Below are 20,287 nucleotides of genomic sequence, written 5' to 3' on the forward strand. Positions count from 1 at the left end.
TCTGTCGCCAGGGACAGTCAACACATCTTCGCTTCTCCTTGGCTTCACTTCACTTCATCTCTTCAACAACTTACAAGTGATACTACTGTGGTCGGCGACACACATGCAACAACGCATTGCTAGTCTATTGTTGAGCTGGTAAGACTCATATGCCTTTTTGGTTCTGTTTTGTATCGTATGAGCTCATTCTTGATATCATATCATTCACCAAAGCTATTGGCTTACACGGCCGAGACGGCACAGCTCCCTGCAACTTTTGGCCTGAGGACACCAAATCCTCCTCCTACCTGGTATATATACCACACACTGCCCTCCTCCTTCGACCCCGTCCCCTCCTTTCTCTTACATTCATTCCATCATCACGTTATCATCCAAACCTGGCCCTTCATCATTAATGGCCAGAATCAGACAAACAAAAAGACCATCAACACACATCCAGAAGACTACTGCCCCTAAGCCTCAGCCCACTTACACCATGGCTTCCTCCGGTAGTGTCTTCTCAGAGACGCTTCAAGAGATCACCAACACCAAACTTCAGGAGCTGTCCAAGAGACGCTCTCGCTTTGAGGAAGCCAAGGCGGTGATTCTTTCTTCCGTTAAGGTAGAGAAGGATGCCGTCAAGCGTCTCGTGATCTTGAGCGATGGCGTCAAGAAGTGCTTCTCTATCAAGCTCACCAAGGAGAACAAAGTCATCTTAGGTCGCACCAGCCACAAACGTCTGGAGATTGATCTCAAGAACCTCGACCGCTTCCTTGGTCAGGCCAAGACAGATCCTTCTGTGTCGCAGAAGCTGTTGGCTGCCTGGGAGGAGTCACTTACTCGTCAGCTTGATATGCAGGCCCTTCAGTATCAGTATGCCTGGCTCTATGGTGAGCTCGTGACCGAATGGTTGTCCGGCGATAAGAAGCAGGATCCAGAGGCCGATGTTGAGATGGGTGAGGCGTTCGAGGACGTCGGCGACCAGGCCAAACTTCAGTCCAAGATTGACTGGGAGGACACCGTCTTTCAAGCCGCCGACATTGATACCAAGGCCCTCAACAGTTACCTCGAACATCTTTTCGGTTGTAACAACAAGGACAAGAAGGCCATGGTTAATAGTCTCAAGGTCCTTCGGCGATGTGTCTCTGACCATGAAGCATCCATCTCAACACCCAATCAGTTCACTGTTGGCTCCCTCAAGTGGATCATTCCCGGCCTTCACTCCTCTGATCTCCTCTCTAATGAGAAACGAGAAGTTCTCAAGGACTTTGAAAGCAATGATATGATCTTGAAGGAAATTGCAGACGTTCTCAACATGCGCATCAATGCCCTCGAATCATGGACGTGGAACTCCGAAACTCCTGTCCCAGTCTCGATGGAGAAGAAGATCAGCGGAGTCTTCAACATACATATGCATGAGGACTTACTCCAAGCCATCTTCCTCCAGTATATTGGTGTCAAATGGAGTGTTTTTTTCAAGACAGCCTTCAAAAGGTTCCGTGATTCTGTAGCCTGGAAATCGGAGAGGCAGGAGATCCCTCGAGACGACCGGCGACGACTTGGCTACTACCTTGGCCCACTTTCAGACTCACCGTGCCTACAGCGTGAACGTGTGAAGGTCAATGAAGAGAGATATTTCATGGCACAGCTTATGGACTCTGTGGATGAAATCACAGGCACTGCCGACGGTGAAGAGGAAGCTGAGTACGAACGTTTCACCGCCGACACCAAGAAACGCAAAGTTGTAGTCCAGGCTATGCAGGCACCTCGGAGACAGCTTGCTAGCAAAGCATGCCGAAAGGCAGCACCATCGACCATGGGTGTGGGCCAGGGAGGTGCAATGAGGCATCGCAGGATCATGAATACAAACAACTTTTCTGCCGAGGTTGATTATTCTGATGAAGAGGAAGAAGAAGACGACGGCGACGATGACGATGAATACAACAAGTCTCGAAGCCCAATGGCACTCAAGCAGACCTTGCTTCACTTGTTGTCTACAGAGATCACCATCAACACTCATCTTTATGGCGAGCTGACGGCATTCCACTCAGTTTTTGATGACTGGAACCCCAAGCTTCCTCATGACACTGTCTTCACGATCCTCAAGTTCCTTGGTGTCTCCGATACGTGGCTTGGGTTCTTCAAGAAGTTCCTTGAGGCGCCTCTCAAGTTTGTCGACGATGACGACTCGTCTGCACGCAAGAGACGTCGTGGTACTCCAGCAGCTCATGTTTTGAGTGATGTCTTTGGCGACACGACCCTGTTTTGCCTTGACTTTGCTGTCAACCAGGCTACCTCTAACAACTTGTGGAGAATGCATGACAACTTTTGGTTCTGGTCGCCTGATCACAAGGTCGCTGTGAAGGCCTGGGACACTGTTGATGAGTTCACCATCGTCACCGGTGTTAGTGTCAATTCTACCAAGACAGGCACGGTCCGCATCTCCAAAGATAGCAATTCGATCCTTCCCATCGATGATTCACTGCCAGAAGGTGAGATTCGTTGGGGATTCCTTCGCTTGTCACCCAAGACAGGCCGGTTCGAGATTGATCAGAAAATGGTCGACTCTCATATCAACGAACTTCACAAACAGCTACTTGACAAGCGCAAAAGTATTCTTGGCTTCATCCAAGCCTGGAACACATATGCTGCGACCTTTTTTACCTCCAACTTCGGTAAAGCAGCGAACTGCTTTGGTCGCGAACACATCGACAACATGCTTTCAACTCACAAGAAGATTGAAGAGCAGGTATTCAAAAAGCTCTCAGATGGGCAAGTCACGAACGTGGTGGAGTTCTTGAAACAGGAAATCAGTCAGAGATTCGGCATCAAGAATATTCCTGATGGCTACCTCTACTTCCCTATGGAACTTGGAGGACTTGACCTGCAGTCCCCGTTCATTTCCCTCATGCAGATTCATGATGAAGTCTCCAAGAACCCGTCCCAGCCTATGATCGACTTCCAAGAAGATGAGCGTCACGCATACGAAGGTTACAAGAAAAAGTTCCTGAGCGGCAAAACTCGCCATGAACGATACGCTCTTGACGAACCAGACTGGGTCCCAGAAAGCCAACAAGATCAAGACACCTTCATGCCCTTTGAAGAATTCATCCGCTACCGCGAAGCTTTCTTCTTCGAGCATTTCACAGCCACCAACAGACTGCACCGCATCTTCCGCACGCTCATGAAGAGGCCTACCGAGAGCAAGGTTGAGACCGATGATGGAAGGATATCAGCTGCGATGGAGCAGTTACGTGGAGAGTCGAATCTGCAGGGTATCACTGGATGGTGGAATAACATGGATGCGTATTGGACGTGGGTTGCTACGTTCTATGGACATGAGATTGTTGAGAGGTTTGGAAGGCTGAACATTGTGAACACGGAGCTGTTGCCTATTGCTATGGTTACTTTGTTTAGGGATAAGCGTGTCAAGTGGCAGGCTTAGGTTGGATCAAAGTCTGAACGATGGATTGGATACTGTTTATTTAAGATGCCATGAATCACAGGGACAAATTGGAGAAACTTAGATCTTGAAATAATGTACTTCATGACTTTCTATGTTACCATACAAATTACGGGCTCTTCTTTAGCCAATGCGCTCGTCCAGTAACGATATTCTGTGCCTCTGTTCCTCACCAATGCCAATCCAAGTAACTATAGGTATTTTAAAGTGCCCACTGTTCAACAATCTCAGCGAGGGTTGTCTCGGTACCAACGTTACCCGGGAAGACAACAAAAGGCACAAACCGATGCCGGCTTGTCTCCTCATCGCATCTCCAGAGAGGCACGCCCGGGGCAGCCTGACCCACGATCAGAGCTCTCCTCATCTTCAGACCTTTGGTGGCTGCGTCTGAGGACGTAATCCCCCCCTTGGCAATGATATATCGTGGCCGCACCTGAATGTTGACGAGGAGGCGGACAAGTGCAGCAGCTACCTTGGAACCGATCTTCAGCGAAGAGATAGCTTCGTCGGTTTTGATCAACGTCCGTGAAGTCATGACCAAGACATCTCTCCCAGCGCTGATGAGCCTGGTAGTCTCAGAGATAGCATGGTCTACCATCTTCTGCTCCTGTGCTTCAGACTGGATCAGCTGAGCTACATCAAGCTCAATCACTTCAAGATTAGTCCCCCTGCGCTCACGCAAGGCCTTGAGCTGTGCTGTTGTTTTGGGTACGTATGAGCCAGCCAGAATGAGACCGCCTGTCCTTGGAGCGTCATCATCAGTCTTGAGCGAAACTTCAGCCCATGTTTTAGGTGGGATTTCCGTTATTCCGAGCCTCGATGATACAAAGGCAGCTGCTGTGCGGTAGATGAAGCGGTATCCCTTTGCCTCAGCAGCCAAGAGGCCAGCAACGAAAACGTTCATATCCGAATCCGCAACAGCATTGACAATAATGACACGGTTGGCACCACGCTCTCCGCTCAGAAGCTTCTTTTCAACCTTGGCTGGACCGCCGCAGCGCAAATCCTCCAAGGTTATGGACGTGAACGATGATGCTGTGAATAGCGATCCGCATTTCTCGAGGATGTATTGCCGAAGGTTGGAGTTCTTGTACCCGAACGTTGCATCCTTTGCGAATGAAGTCTGTGCCGCAGGGACCAGCACGTCATCTTCTTGCACGTAATGAACATCGTCAATGGTGAACCTGCCCCCCTGACGGAAGAAAGGAGCAAAGACCCAGCCGTCGGATTTACCGAGCACCTTCTCAACCGCTTCGGGTTCCTCGGGCAAATGACCGCGCAGCGTTGAGTCGCCACGCAAGACTATCTCGAAGGCCTTGCCGCATTCTTCAGCGGCTTTTTTCACGTTTGTTGTGATCTCGACAATAAGCTCCTTTGCTTCTGTGGGTGGGAGAGCTCTGCTGTTTGTCAGTATGAAGAAACCACGGCAGTCCGTTGCGAATTGCTCCTTCAGAGTGCCAATATCCCAGACGGCTAGGACATCGATGTTGTTGCAAGTCTGAGTTCCTGTGGGGTCATCGTCAAGAGCGACGAGGACAGGCATGACACCACTATCAACGCGAGCCTTTGTTGATTCAATCAAATCGGTGGTGTACTCAGCCGCGAGGGCAGCCAGCGTAGCCTTTGCAGGTAACGGTTTAACGGAGTCTTCATACGAAGTAGGAGATGATACCTTTGTAGATGCACTCTTGCTTACATCCGACCCAGCAGCCTCCCAGAGTCTTACCACGCCCGCATCCGACTCTCTAGCCCACCCACGAGCAGCCCCATCGATATAGAGAGTATGAGCCACCGCAGACATGGGCGTATAACTAGCCAGCCTCTTTGCTTCATTCAGAACAATACCAAGATCCTTGACAAAGATGGCCAAAGCCGAGTGAGGAGTCCAATCGGCATCGAGCATCTGCATAGCCCGGTTCTGAAACATCCAGCTCCAGGCGGTAGACTCATTAAAGATGTCGTATACTTGCCGCGTATCGAGGCCAAGGCGGGACGCGAATGCGAGTGCCTCTGCTGCTGTTGCGATGTGGACTCCTGCGAGAAGTTGGTTGATGAGCTTGGCTGAGGATGCTGCGCCGACTCCGCCTTTGACGTTGTAGATGTTGGAATATTTGCCGGCCATGGCGAGAATGATGCCGCGAACGGATGCGAGTGCTGAGCCTGTTCCTGAGCAAATCATCTATAACAAGTTAGTACTCATTGCTTAATATTGAGTTAGTAACGGGCGCTGCGTACCGTAAGATCACCCTTTGCTGCACGAGCAACACCTCCACTGACGGGCGCATCCACGAGGTCAAGACCCCTACCTAGAGACCCTAACTTGTCGCCAATGCGACGTGCTTCAGAAGGTGGAACTGTTGAGCTGAGTATCACAGTCGTTCCATCAGACAGCTCCTCAGCAGCCTTGCCAGCGCCAAACAGCACATCCCACGCCTGCACAGCATTCTGGACCATGAGGATAAGCGCAGCTGTACCCTTGGCTGCATCGGCTGGTGAAGACGCTGCGATAGACATCCCACTCGGGCCACTGGCTGCAAACTTCTCGACTGAGGGTGCCCAAACATCATAGCCTTGTACAGAGAAGCCGGCGCGTACGAGGGACTGCGCCATCCCTTGGCCCATTGCTCCTAGACCAACCATGCCAATCGTTGCCACGGATGGCGGTGTCTTTGGTGGAGTAACATCGGTTGAAGGCTTGCTTGCATAATTGCTAACTGCGTCAACAGGCGTAGCCTTCTGGTGTTGCGATTTGAACAGTTTGACTAGGCTGGAGACGTGTTCTATGCCATATCCTTGGGCGGAGGCGAGCAGACAAACCTGTTCGCTAGCAGAGCACAGTGGCAAAGGAAAGTTGAGACTTTTGGATGAAGACGTAACAATGTTCTAGATCTGTGTAAGCGAACTGCACATCCTGTTGGAACAAGTGACGGCGTGTGTGTAGAATACCAGAATCTCTCAGCAACTTACAATTTTGTTTAACAGCGATTCAATCGACGGCTTCAAATTTGAATCTCCCTGTAGCATATGAGGTACAAGCTCCTCATACGCCGAAGAATTACCTGCAGCGTTGATGATGATGCTGTATATCTCATTCTCATCGATCCCTGCTTTGGACGCTAGGCCAGTAGCCTCAGCAGCAGTGACAGCATGCGTCGCCTCCAATAAATGGCTTGTCAAGCGCAATTTATTCGCTGCTCCAAGACCACCAGAAATGACATTGACGTTGTCATGAGCCTTTGATAGGAAAGATACGCTTTCGAGGGCGGCTTCTGAGCCTGAGATCCAGATGGAGCTCTTGGTTCTACTCCTTGAAGCGACGACAGAGCAGTCAAGAATTTTGATGTCAGGCCGACCGGCTTCAGTGAAACGAGAGGCTAGATCTTGGTAGTAATCTGGGAGAGCGAGGCATTCGAGCATAAGTGACGCATCTTTGGGCAATGCTTCAAGCTGGTCAGCGAGTCGTGCCTTGTAATGAGTCTTGTCTTTACATACAGTGTATAAGACTAGAGGATGATCCTAGTAGCATCTCACTCAAAGCTTCGGCGTCTTTCTCCTCAATCCAGACAACCTGGGTGTGATGGGCAACATGATGGACCGAGTCTGATCGCTGTACTCGCTCAGATCCGATGAGCTGAGCACTATCCAATGAAGCATCGTAAAATCTGATTGAGTCGTATTGTAATTGCACAGACTCTGCAATTTTAGCCTTTTCTGGGCTAAATCCTATAAAACCAATGGATAAATGAGATGGCATGGTTGATGGTTGTGCTGTCGTATAGAGATACCTCGAATCACAACAGCACGAGCAACGGCATCGTCCTTATAAATCGTCGGGCCGCCTCGGTGCCTCTCCCCAGCATTTGCCGTCCCTCTCAGCATAATCAAGTCCTGCAATTGCCGTACGTTGACAGATAACTAAGAGCAAGCAATTCTGTCCCAACAAGGTTAGATCGGCTCTCCCCGGGCGGCGAAAGCGGCACGAAGTCCGCACCCCCTCCGTCAACTCATTGGTCCATTCTCAGATCCAGCGCGGTCATCCAGCCGTCCTCGACTAACCTCGCCCCGTGATATACATACTGCCCCAGCACCGCGGTATTCATACCGAGCCATCTTCACCCGGATTGTCAGCCGCCCCAGACACTTGCAAGTTCCCCGTGGAGAACACAGCTACTATGAAACGAACCCGCACTGGCCTGGAAGCGGATGAGTACGGGCCGGGGGAGGCTTCGGACTCTGCTATTCGCGGATCCAAAGTCTCGAGAAAGATACGAGCCTGTAAGCCGACTCCACAGTCATAGGGATAGTGAGCTTAACTGAGAGCCAATAGGCCAGCAATGCCATATGCGCAAGATTCGCTGCGTTACAGACGAAGGCGCCCCAAAGTGCATACGCTGCACCAAGAATGGCTTTGAATGCGTCGTGAACAAGAATCTACAAGATCTGTTAGAGGGCGAATATGACTGGAAAAAGGCTATGGAGCAACAGATGGAGTCCATGCGTGCGTCCATGGTAGACATGAAAGCGAAACTCGACAACCTCCAATCGACTCAACAACAAATGGCCCTCGCGACCACCTCCCCCGAGACAATCTCCCGTCTCTCAGCTCCAACGCCTCATTTGACTGCCATGACGAGAGAGAACTCGCCCGATACCCATAGCGCATCTAAAGACGATGGTGCCATTGTTGATGCCCCTATGGTGAGTCTCTTTCGAGCGACGAAGCTACGCAACATCAGAAGCGATCCCAGTCGCGATGGTAGAGCTGCCCTGGACCGCCATCGCCAACCGGACTTCATCTCTCAAGGACGAATCACTCTTGCAGAGGCGCAAAGTCTCTTTGCTGTTTTCCAAGGCACCCTCAACGCTTATCTCTGGGGCGGTGTCGCCCTCGTCCACGATACTCTCTCATCAGCCAGGGAATCATCCTCACTCCTCGTCGCAGCAATCTTAGCCGTAGCCGCCCTCCACACCCAAGACGATGGCCAGAGCTTCGACCGCTGCTACGTCGTATTTGCCGAGCTCGCCAGCCAGGCCATGTTCCAGCGGTACCATACTCTCGATGATATCCGGGGTCTCTGCATAGGTGCCTTCTGGCTTTCAGACCTAAGCTGGAAGCTTTCCGGGCTTGCTGTGCGCATCGCTACGGAACTCAACATCCATCAGCATTGTGCCAGGGCTTTGCGCGGGGAGACTTCGCATTGTGAGAAAGCGAGGCTGTGGTATCTACTATATGTTTGTGATCATCACTTCAGCATTGCGTACGGAAGACCGCCTGTGATTGCCGAGGATGTGACTCTGATCAACCATGAGGGATTCCTTGCTCTTCCTGGGCCAAAGGGTTCTGATGTGCGGCTTCACAGTCAGGTCAGCATATTCATTATTCTCAGTCGAACGTATAGGACATTTGGTTTGGATAGATCACGGGTTGTTGCAAATGATGAGTTTGATGCGATACGCCGCTACAACGGCGAGTTGGGGCAGTGGAAGCAGACTTGGGAGGCGCGACTAGGTGAACTAGGTATGTTTTATCTTGTGGCTGGGAAGCATCTTTCAGTGTGTATCGGTATCTGACGTGATGCAACAGCGTGCGATCCGCAGATTGGCGATTATCCACGGAAAGGAGTTGTGTTGCACTACCACTTCGCCCGACTTCTTCTATTTTCCGTCTGTCTGCAGGGCCTTCAACCAACCGATGACTATCTCATATCTCTTGAGAGACAAGACTTCATTAACACAGCCGTAGAAAGCGCATGTGCAGCACTGCGTTTAATCCTAGAAGATTCTGATATGCGACGCGCCGTGGTAGGAGTTCCCTTGTACCTCCTCACCACGATCGCGTACTCGTCAATCTTTCTGATCAAAGTTTGTTCGTCGTGGAGGGCTGTTGTCGTGCACCTCTCTGTAGAAGATGTGGTCGACCTCGTCGGTCCCATCATCTCCATGCTCAATGCTACACAAGCATACGCAAGACATGTAGCGCATTACATTGGGCAGGGTCTTAGTACCATGCTCGACAGGCTCAAGTCAGGAGAGTCGGCGAACGAGGTACTCATGCCACAAAATGCTGGTAGCAGGACGTGGGAGGTACCTCAAGACTCGCGACCAGTCCAGCAACAGGATTGGGATCTGAGCTACGGTTGGTTGATGGGGGATCAGCTTGGGATGGGACTGGAGTACTATCCTGGAGACTTGCTTGGGATCATTGGATCGCAAATGGCGGAGTAATCATACAGGCCATTGCCCGATTGAGTTCTGGAGTCATGAATTACAAACACACATAATCCTCAACAAGATCAATATCTGCCAAACTTGCTTCATCAGTCGATGCCCCGCCGATCCACCCTAGGCGATTGTCTGTCCTGTCTATTGCCGCTAAAGCAATCTCGGTCAAGAACCCCATTTACCCATGACTAGCTCCTCGCTCTGCCGAACTACATCTTCCACTCGGTGCGAAGACCGCCCTTCCCCATGCATAAGAGCGGCCTGCGTGCCGCGCCATTGAGCAACGGTCGAGAATCAATCTTCCTCCCCTCACTTGTGGAGATGACAATGCGTGCGTACCTTACCTTTCCCCATGGGGCGATCCACATTGAGTTTGAAGGCTTGTCCATGGCCAGCGGGCTAGTTCCCCAGGTTATAGCGTAGCATGAGTCGGGGATCATCGTTGAGGTGGGTTTTTCGTATTTAAAGTCGTTGTTGGTCCTACCTTATTTGCTTCACTCCAAACCTCTCCTTCAGGCTCTTGGACTACCCCACCACACACCGCCCTTGTCTTTGATCCTCGAGTGCCTCAAGAAACAGCTCACCCTTCTGAAAGTCTCTGGAAAATCCAGAGACTAGCACGATGAACGACGAGAAAGAAATGTCCAAGGCGGAGGAGCATCATGAGCAAGTCGGCATCTCGCAAGAGCTGTCCGACGCTCTGAGCAACTACACCCCCGGCAGCCCTGAAGAAAAGAAGCTCGTTAGGAAGATCGACCTCTTCCTGATGCCTATGTTATGGATTATGTATATCCTGAACTACGTCGATCGCACAAACATTGTAGGCATTACTCACTAGAGAACTTCAAAACACATACTAACTTACATGCTTCAAAAGGGTAACGCCAAAATCGCCGGTATGGGCGACGACCTGAAACTCACCGATGAAATGTACGCCTGGGTTCTCTCCATCTTCTTCTTCGGCTACCTCATCTGCGAAGTCCCCTCCAACATGATCCTCTCCCGCAGCCGGCCCTCGCTCTTCCTCCCAGGCATCATGATCGTCTGGGGCTCCCTGTGCGCCGTCATGTCTGTCAGCAAGAATTACAGCACCATGCTCGCCTTCCGCTTCATCCTTGGCTGCATCGAGTCTGGTTTCTTCCCTGGTGTTCTGTATCTTCTAAGTTCGTGGTATACGCGTGCCGAGCTGGGCAAGCGGTTTGCCATCTTCTACGCTGCTGCTGTTCTCTCGGGTGCTTTTGGTGGTCTTCTTGCTGGCGGTATTACATCGGGTCTGCATGATGCTCATGGCATCTCTGGTTGGCGATGGCTCTTCATCGTTGAGGGCGTCGCTACTGTTGGTGTTGGTATCATCGCTTGCTTTGTGTTGCTGGACTATCCTCACAACTCAAAGCGGCTCAGCCAGCAGGAGCGCCAACTGGCTCAGATTCGCATCGTGGCTGATGGTCTCGCCTCAACAAGCAGTCTTAGTGGCCGACTCACTCACTGGCAAGCCTTTGTTGCTGCTGTTTCTGATCCCCGAACCTACATCTTCATTGTCCTCTTCATGCTCGATGTCGGCGCAGGAACGATCTCCTACTTCATCCCTACAATCACAAAGACGCTTGGTTACAGCTCCGTCAAGGCTCAGTTCATGACGGTACCCATCTACGGCGTTGCTACTGTAGTGCTTATCTTTGTCGCCTGGTCCTCCGATCGCCACATTGAGCGCCGCTGGCACATTACATCAGCACTCGTCCTCGGTTGCGTTGGAAGCGTCGTCTGTGCCGCTGTTCAGAACCCCGTCGTGCGATACGTGATGATCTGCTTGGTGGCTTCTGGAATCTGGTCAGCACTCCCTTTGATTCTCTCGTGGGCCAGCGCAACTGTGAGCTTGCCTCCCGAGAAGCGCGCCATCGTCCTTGCGCTCGTCAATGCTTTCGGAAATTTCTCCAGTGTCTATGGAAGTCGAATCTGGCCTACGAGAGACTCACCAGCGTATCACATCGGATTTGGTGTAACTGCTGCTTTTCTCGGAGCGGGTGCGATTTTAGCTTCTGTTTTGCCTCTACTGTGCAAGATTACTGCCCACAAGGGCACAGCTGCTGAAAGGGCTGTTCTTGCTGGTCTCCAGACTGAGGAACGAAATGCGACTGGTAGTGAGGCGGCATCAGCCAAGTGATATAGTTTAGCAGGAGGCGGAGAGATATAACTATCTAGCAGGATATGTAAGACTTTGGTTAGTGAGGAATTGAGATTCACTTTACAAGTGCGTGATATCCCCCTTACAAGAGTTCCTATCAGCAAAGCGGTGCTTCTGTATTTCTTGCTCGTGTGATTCTGTATACAACTATGTAGAAGAAATTGTCATCTCTTAACACCGTTACCAAGTTTAGGGATAAGCGCTTTGAGATGCAGATCTACTTGGAAATCGGATGATAAATGGATTGGATCAGATATTATTTGCTTAGAATGTGAGGAATCATAGCACTGAGTCTCGTTGAATTTTGTGTTTATGTCAGCTGCTGGATTGGATCATGTAGCTGCGACTAACAGCTATGTGGAGGATGAAGTTAGGCAGTGCTTCAACTACAGGGGCGAGGCTGATGCCTATCTCATGCATAAAGTTTATTATAGGAACATGTCACTAAGCTGGCTTGGAATGACCCGTCCGCATGAGTCCAGGCATTAAGAATCGAGTCGCTCATCTTAAAAGCATATGAGACAAACGAACATTGGCTAGTCAGTGGTAAGCGCATTCAGAAGTAGAGTCGAGATATTTGTAACAGCTTATAAGAGAGTAGTCAAGGTCAAGGTCAAAAGTCTGTATATAGATACACGCTTGCATTATGCTTCAATCGATAGATGCCATGGTTTGCGGACCTTGATGAAGTGCTGATGCAATGGGGTTGTATCCTTGTTCGGACTCCGTGAAATGGCTGAGAGCAGCAGGATGACGGCATCCGAGACACGGCACCTTTCGGAGACTTTTACGGATGTGCTTATCTGCATTCGGAAGACGAAACAGTTCATGCAAAGTGCCTTCCTCATAAAAAGAGATCATACCATCTCTGTCGTCAACATTGCATGATTGATGCAGACGCATAAAGTAGGCATGCAGGAACTCAGCACAGTGTCACAGTCAAGAGGGATATATCGTATTCGTGTCCCATCACATTAAAGCTAAGTACTAACTTGCATCATAAGGTACATGTCTCGTATTGACACCCCAAACGCCCAATTCCCTTTCAACCGAACATGTGTCTTGCGTTGCATTGCATTGCATTTTGCCCAGCTCATTCCAAAACATACAATTTTGATCATTCCATACCAGCTGGCTCGGGCTTAGAAACCACTCGTCAAATCGTGAGCGGAAAGTTTTGTAAAGTGGTGACGTCCAATGCGGAATTATTCCGTCAACTCGATTGGCTTTTTTGGAGGCGCATTTAAGCTCCATCCTCGTCATCGCCAACGCGAATGGTACCCTCAGCACCAGCGCCGTTGGTCCAGTAACCTCCAATATCGGGAGTGGTATCGCGGTTCTGTCGCGTAGCAGTGATGATCCAGAGGCCGAGAACAGCCTTGGTGAGGACGTCGAGGACGGCGTAGATAACGACCTCGGTGCCGACCTTGACCTTCCAGGCGCCACCAGCAGCACCCCAGACACTGTAGTTATTAGCTTTGTCAATTGAAGATTGGTGAGGGAACTTACACAAGATATACGAGCCAGAGGATCAGAGAAGCGACGGAGATAGAGCCAAAGAGGCGAGCGATCTTGGTGCCGCGGGCACGAGAGGTTCGGGAGCCGGGAACAGCGATGTGCCAGATGGTGAAGACAAAGGCGATGACGCTGATAGCATACCATCCCCACTTCTGAGCAGTGTTGGCATGTCCAACAGCGGAGAAAGCACCCGCAAGGACAAAGATCACGTTGGCAATGACCGCAAAGATGGTATGCGCACCATCAACACCAGCGAGGAGACAAAGCTCCACGACGAGCAGTGGCGTAGAGAGCGTCCAGTCGACATATCGGGCCCAGAAGACCTGACGACAGACCTCGTGGTGCGTGTCAGGAACATGCTTGTGGTGATCCCTCACGCTGGTGCAGTTGAAGTATGATGTCTGGCCAGACGCCATAGCGAAGTAGGCGAGGGCAGAGATGATGGTGGTGAGAGTTGTGAGGAAGTAAAAGATGCGACGCTGAACGGCGACGTTCCATGATAGCAGGGCGAAAATGGCAGACACGACTGTCATTGCGACGAAGAGAACCCATAGAGCGCGCACGCCATTGTGGCCGATGGTTTGGTAGTGAGTCGGTTCAGCTAACACATCATCATCAGTAAAGCTCTACACCAAAGGGTAAGGATGAACATACGAACGACGGTGGGAATGGGAGAAACCCCTCCGTGAGTCTTGTAAGCCTCCATGTTGACAAATCTGTGAAGCTATTCAATTGAAGATCCTCAAGTGATGAAGAAGCTAAGAAGCAGAAGATCGAGGCTGGGGCGGGGAGCTTATAAGAAGAGAGGCGGGAGCTTACGCCGCATCTGCCTGAGGCGTTTCCAAGCCGTGAGTGAATGATTGGATTGGACGTTTCGTAACTGAAAACAAAACGTCATCAATGACATGCTAGACTACGGGAGTTTGCACAGTGAAAGCAGGTATTTGCGGATGCGGGGGAATGAACGCTTCAGGTTACGCGAGGCCATCGTGTGCGAGAGGCGTCACGAATACGTAATTTGTGTAGCGAATCATGAGAGGGGCTCATGCGTTTTGTCGTATGATGGGAACATTAACGATACAACTTATGCATATTTTACGTTACGGTTCAGTAACAATTCTGTTGTATTTTTTAGAGTTGTCACTGTGGCTGTTGGAGCTGGAATGAACCTGAAGCTTTGGCTGTGATGGATACAAAAAGACGTGGAGCTCCGAGACACAGCGCGTACCACAGACGTCACAAGCAATGGCAAACAAGGTTAGTGACAAAGATCACCAAAAGCTCTAGACTTGTGTTTTGTTTTTTTCCATGTCAAGCTAGAACCTTTGTGGTACCACAAATACCCGACGCCGGAGGATTTGTTCAGACGGAAGAACAATTGTTCCCTGCTGCCTTGGTTGAGTTGCAGATCTTGAGGAGATGAATCTCGATCGCTGGAAGATCGACCCTCGGGAGGGAAGAAGCAGGTGACACGGCTCGCGTCAGCCGTGTCTTATATTTCAGCTGTCCACAGTTACAAGGTCGGGACTTTCGAGACCGGAAAGTGCATGAGAAAGAGTGGTCACGGCGAGGAATTATCGTAAGCCATGATGCAACTCGCCGTCTCGCATTCTCTCCTCTTGTCTCCTCTTGTCTCTGAGCGAGTATCTAACGTTGCCTCCATTTACGTGCCGTCATAAGCCATCATATCATACCATCTCTCTCCCCCGCAAATTCCCCAGACTCGAAAAAGTAATCACCTGCCGAACATCGGCTTTTCCAAAACCTGGAGAGTCCAATAACGACTCCCGCTTCCGCTTCTTTGTTGACATGTGAACGGGACCCCAAACCCGATTCATGACGCATCCCTGGCTTAGTGACAGCCATCTTGTACCACGTGCACCTCCAGCACCCACTCCATGATTGGACTGTTCCATACAGCCAACATTTTCCAAGCGGTGTGCGGCTGGAAGCACAAGAGTCGGATGTTCATGTTTTGCTGAGGTAACCTTTGTCAGAAGAATCAATCAATAGCCTGCTAAGTAGTCTTGTTGGGTGGAAAAAGTAAATTTAGCTGGGGAGAATCTGCTGTCACGAACCCTGGAGAAGAAACAGAATACAGGGCAGTTTAGTGGTCCATGCTCCTCCACGTCAAAAAATGGTGGGGAATGGGGCCTCAGCTCGGTAAGTGGATTCAATTTGGGAATGGCAGCGAAAAGGGAAGAAAGGGTCATTTCGTCGTCTTTCCCTTCCAAACTAAACCAACAAATTCCTCACCTTTAACTCTAAATCCAACGATACAATAGATTCATCATTCAGAATCACCACTTCAAGATCATCCTTCTCGATCCCCTGTCATTCCACCTCCAATTCTTCGTGTCTCAGCGCCCCCTCCATCAACCCCCACCACTTCCGTTGACCGTTCCGCACCTACGAATGCTTCTCGACCTGTGACCACGATTCCTTGTCCGACCTGTCTGCTCGAATACAATATCCTTAACCCCCGACGCCTTGCGATACTGCAGCTCAAATCTTACACGTACAAAGCACCGTTTGCCATGCTATAACCTCGTTCCTCTGACCTCGCACACGACCGAACCTGCGCTTCCGCGGCGCGGGCTTTCACCATGGCCGACCTTATTCTTCCAGCCCGCGCGGTCCCTAGTCTATACAATAAGTCTACGAAATCCCCAGTCAAATCCAATACCAAAGCGAAGCGGCCGCCAGTGTCCTCAGTCCCTGTTGTCGGGACTCTGCAAAAAGCGATCAAATCCGCAAACGATACATGGCAGTGGTGCAAAGATGGCTTAACAGAAGATCAGCGTTTAAAGATCAAGCAGCTGGAGGAGAGGAAGCGCATGCTATGCATGTCCATGCAAAACGTGCGTCATTCCGTCTGTACTGAAACCCTCAACTGACCAGCCAGGCCGAGTCCTACGCACAATGGGAGAGTGCTGCGAAAGAACTCGACAGCCTCGAAGGCAATGATGAGTGGAAGCGCGACTCCTCGTCAGGCGACTATAACCCCGAGTTGATTGAACAAAGACTGCATGATCTCGACGAAGCGCGGACGAAATGCGATGTACATACAATGATGCACTTGATCCGTACCGCTTTGTCGCGTGACCTTGGAGGTATGGATAACGTTGACCTCTACCGACATTCCTACTCCGGAACGAAACACCTTATCGAGCGATATGTCGAATCTACAATAAGAACTATAGATGCAGTTGTTACGCAAAGTCGGCTTGACCAAAGTATTGAGAACAGAGACTTGCTTGAAGGAATATTATTTGCTCGACAGAGTTATGGCCGAAGCGCATTACTTTTGTCTGGCGGAGGCACCTTTGGCATGTCGCATATTGGCGTTCTCAAAGCTCTTTTCGAAGCACAGCTATTGCCACGAATTATATCTGGTGCAAGCGCTGGGAGTATCGTGTGCGCTGCCATGTGTACCAGAACCGACGAGGAGATTCCGAAGCTTATTGAAGAGTTTCCGTATGGGGATCTTGCGGTTTTCGAGGATCCCAGCGGTCAAGATGGTGTTTTGAGCAACTTGCGACGGCTGTTGACAGAGGGAAGTTGGTCTGATATCAAGCATCTCACCCGGGTAATGAGAGGATTGATGGGCGACATGACGTTTCAAGAGGCTTACAACCGGACGCGGCGCATTCTCAACATCTGCGTCTCCACGGCTTCGATGTACGAATTACCGCGTCTTCTCAACTACGTCACTGCGCCGAATGTCATGATTTGGTCGGCGGTTGCTGCATCATGTTCTGTCCCTCTTGTCTTCAACGCCGCGCCACTGCTTGTGAAAGATCCGATTACTGGCGAGCACCAACCTTGGAATCCTACGCCCCAAAGATGGATCGATGGGTCTGTGGATAACGATTTACCCATGACACGCCTTGCGGAAATGTTCAACGTCAACCATTTTATTGTTTCTCAAGTAAACCCTCACGTTGTGCCTTTCCTAGCCAAGGATGATCACCTGTCGCCATTCAGGAAGCCAGAACGCGGTCAACAGACCAATGGAGAAGACTACGATTGGATTCACACCATGACATCTCTTGCGCGTGACGAGGCCCTGCATCGACTTCATTTTCTGGCTGAACTCGGTATCATGCCCAATCTTGCGACCAAGTTTCAGAGTGTTCTCAGCCAGAAATATTCTGGCGACATCAACATTCTTCCCGAGATGAGTATAAACGACTTGCCCCGGTTATTAAGCAACCCAAGCCCGGAATTCATGATGCGGGCATGTCTCATGGGCGAACGAGCGACGTGGCCCAAATTGAGCCGAGTTCGCGACCGATGCGCAATTGAATTGGCATTGGATCGAGCTGTACACAGACTTCGCGCTCGGGTTGTCTTTTCGCAAAGTCAACGCGATCTTAGGCATTTGAACGTCACTGCTGGAAACATCCCGCTTAAGCTGCCGGTTAGAGTAAAGCAGGGCCAAGCAGTAATTGAACCGCCCGCAGAGATTAAGAACCAGAAGCGACATCGCCGCAAGTCTGGAAGCAGTCTGCACGTCGGACCTCGACAGTGGCTATTACTTGATACGAGCACTATCACCGATGATGAGACAGAACAAGAGGAGCTCATCGAGATGGAGTCTCGTCGACGCGCTGGGTCACCCGTCGCACAGCGCAAACCCCGCCTCAAGCGCGCATCCCGATCACAGATCCATATCCACACCCGAGCTACCCTCTCAGCCGTCGTCGATGCAGAAGAAGTTAATCCAACATTCAACTTTTCCAAGCCAATCACTCCACCACTGAAGAGCCCAAAGGGTACTGAGTCACAGGCTGTATCCGACACGTCCAAGCCAGCGACACCAGAGCCAGACAACGTTACATCCGCAACAGAGGCAGAACCAAGTGAGGTATTTCACTCAAGCGATGGCCGAGAAGACACAGATGTCAGCGATCCTGATACGATTGAGGTACACCAGTTGTCGAGTACACTTAACAAGGCGGTTAGTGTGGACGAACCGAATGGACCAGCTGCGAGGGCGGGTTGGATTCTTTGGGACTAGGAGGTCAATAGATGAGGTGGATATCCAGTAAGGATGGTAGAAGAGAGGATAAGCCGTAGAGCAAGATTACTCGCGAAGCATTATGTTTGGTGTTTGGCATGGGATTTGAGTAGCATTGAGATATACCATTCATATAAAGCATATTTAATTTATTTTTAAATTAAAGAGGTGAAATCTCGATCTTTTACGTGAGCGCTGTGTCGGTAGAGGAGTGGGTGTTTGGGACACCGATCTCAACACCGGATACCCTGAAGTCATGATAAATTTACATAAACTACGTCAACTTCTAGAATCTCAACAACGATATATACTAATTTAGTATAGCTTTATAAACTTTAGGGAGAATTTCTCATAAAACTTTCATAATTGAGAAGAAATCATAAATTGAGTCAACGTTAGTTCATGCTGAAACATCAAGGTACCTTACCCAACGTCACCACTAACGCCCATGGATGATTTTGGACGGTGTGTCACTCAATATCATTTACCTTTGCGTTTTTGCATTGATATGATTGCTTGGCTTGGCGTGCCATTTTCTGTTGAGACTTGTGGCTGAGAGCTTATATCACCACCAAAAACTTAGATCCTCTCCACGTCGAGTACTTGTGTATATGTAGATATCATGTCCACCAAAAAGGCATTGCTTTTCGACACTCACCCTCATCCTCGCGATGTTGTTTTTCCTCTTCGTCCTGATATCTGTGGCCAACGCCCTCGTCCTCAAGCATCACCGTCCCCATGACGACTGGGATGCCATTGTGATTGGAGGCGGTCCAGCTGGTCTCTCTGCCCTGAGCGGTCTCGCAAGAGTGCGCAGACGTGTTCTTCTTATCGATTCTGGGAAATACAGAAATGGCCAAACGACACATATGCATGATGTCATCGGCTGGGACGGTAATCAGCCTGACCTATCTGCTTAGCCTGCTAGATTCAACGAACTGATTGACTGACTTTGTAAATAGGTGTTCAGCCAGCGTATTTCCGTCACGAAGCCCGCCGTCTCCTCAAGCACTACAAGACCGTCAAGATGATAAACGGAACTGTAATCGATATAAAACGCCTCCCCGGCAACGACACACGCTTCTCCGTCTCCCTTGAACATAACCCCAACTCAATCATACAAAAGGGCAAAGGATTTTCAGCGCGCAAAATCGTTATCGCAACTGGTCTAAAAGACATTCTGCCCTCCACGCCCGGGATCGCGGAGAATTGGGGCAGGGGAATCTATTCGTGCCCCTGGTGCGACGGCCACGAGTATGCCGACCAGCCCCTCGGTCTTTTATGCCCTCTCGATAAAGTGGCCATCTACGTCAGAAAAATCCTCACGCTCGACACTGACATCGTTGCCTTCGTTAACGGAACTGACAACGATGTGATGAGGAGAGTCGCTGACGCGCAATTTCCCCAATGGGAGGAGTATCTTAAGCTGCATAACGTGACGATAGATAACCGCACCATTACTTCTCTGGAGCGCCTCAAGGAGGGTGAAGAAGTTGATAAGAGCCCGCATTTACCGTCGGTTCCGAAGGACGATCTCTTCAGTGTGCACTTCACAGAGGGTGAGCCCGTGCAGCGCGTTGCCTTCCTCTCGAGCTTCCCCAGCAGACAGCGATCGGATATTGGAGAAAAGGCCGGTGTTTTGCTGACGAAGGGGAACTTGGGGGTTATCAGCGGCACCATGCTCACGAGCGTGCCCGGTATTTATGCAGTGGGCGATGCGAATTCTGGCAGTGTGCCTAATGTCCCGCATGCGATATTTACAGGGAAGAGAGCCGCTGTGGCAATTCATGGTAAGTACCTACTAACGCTCTTTTAGATGAGGCTGTGTGCTGATTATGTGTAGTGGCGCTTGAGATCGAGAAGCAGGCTGCGGAGCTTGCTGAAATAACAGAGTCCTAAG

The 20,287-nt window shown here is 50.4% G+C and overlaps 7 protein-coding genes across 7 annotated transcripts; 5 read left to right on the top strand and 2 right to left on the bottom strand.

Moving 5' to 3' along the window:
• Positions 1–475: 475 nt before the first annotated feature.
• FPRO_04111 (uncharacterized protein) lies at positions 476–3,424 on the top strand (the record flags this gene model as incomplete). The annotated part of the gene is made up of 1 exon (XM_031223764.1): positions 476–3,424. The coding sequence occupies one exon, from the start codon at positions 476–478 to the stop codon at positions 3,422–3,424; it is 2,949 nt and encodes a 982-aa protein (XP_031089091.1).
• A 220-nt stretch (positions 3,425–3,644) lies between these two features.
• On the bottom strand, positions 3,645–7,196 carry FPRO_04110 (uncharacterized protein; the record flags this gene model as incomplete). The annotated part of the gene is made up of 4 exons (XM_031223765.1): positions 3,645–5,621; positions 5,678–6,325; positions 6,410–6,882; positions 6,935–7,196. The coding sequence occupies 4 exons, from the start codon at positions 7,194–7,196 to the stop codon at positions 3,645–3,647; spliced, it is 3,360 nt and encodes a 1,119-aa protein (XP_031089092.1).
• A 418-nt stretch (positions 7,197–7,614) lies between these two features.
• Positions 7,615–9,667, top strand: FPRO_04109 (uncharacterized protein; the record flags this gene model as incomplete). The annotated part of the gene is made up of 3 exons (XM_031223766.1): positions 7,615–7,717; positions 7,770–8,960; positions 9,027–9,667. 3 exons carry the CDS (start codon positions 7,615–7,617, stop codon positions 9,665–9,667), a joined length of 1,935 nt encoding a protein of 644 aa, XP_031089093.1.
• A 619-nt stretch (positions 9,668–10,286) lies between these two features.
• Positions 10,287–11,825, top strand: FPRO_04108 (uncharacterized protein; the record flags this gene model as incomplete). Its single annotated transcript, XM_031223767.1, has 2 exons — positions 10,287–10,484; positions 10,542–11,825. The coding sequence occupies 2 exons, from the start codon at positions 10,287–10,289 to the stop codon at positions 11,823–11,825; spliced, it is 1,482 nt and encodes a 493-aa protein (XP_031089094.1).
• Positions 11,826–13,089: 1,264 nt separating this feature from the next.
• On the bottom strand, positions 13,090–14,070 carry FPRO_04107 (uncharacterized protein; the record flags this gene model as incomplete). The annotated part of the gene is made up of 3 exons (XM_031223768.1): positions 13,090–13,309; positions 13,356–13,965; positions 14,019–14,070. 3 exons carry the CDS (start codon positions 14,068–14,070, stop codon positions 13,090–13,092), a joined length of 882 nt encoding a protein of 293 aa, XP_031089095.1.
• Positions 14,071–15,970: 1,900 nt separating this feature from the next.
• On the top strand, positions 15,971–18,387 carry FPRO_04106 (uncharacterized protein; the record flags this gene model as incomplete). The annotated part of the gene is made up of 2 exons (XM_031223770.1): positions 15,971–16,225; positions 16,270–18,387. The coding sequence occupies 2 exons, from the start codon at positions 15,971–15,973 to the stop codon at positions 18,385–18,387; spliced, it is 2,373 nt and encodes a 790-aa protein (XP_031089096.1).
• A 671-nt stretch (positions 18,388–19,058) lies between these two features.
• Positions 19,059–20,286, top strand: FPRO_04105 (uncharacterized protein; the record flags this gene model as incomplete). Its single annotated transcript, XM_031223771.1, has 3 exons — positions 19,059–19,281; positions 19,350–20,177; positions 20,231–20,286. 3 exons carry the CDS (start codon positions 19,059–19,061, stop codon positions 20,284–20,286), a joined length of 1,107 nt encoding a protein of 368 aa, XP_031089097.1.
• Between the last annotated feature and the right edge of the window lies 1 nt (position 20,287).

This window comes from Fusarium proliferatum (assembly GCF_900067095.1).
Source record: "Fusarium proliferatum ET1 genome assembly, contig: FPRO_scaffold014, whole genome shotgun sequence".
Classification (NCBI taxonomy): domain Eukaryota; kingdom Fungi; phylum Ascomycota; class Sordariomycetes; order Hypocreales; family Nectriaceae; genus Fusarium; species Fusarium proliferatum.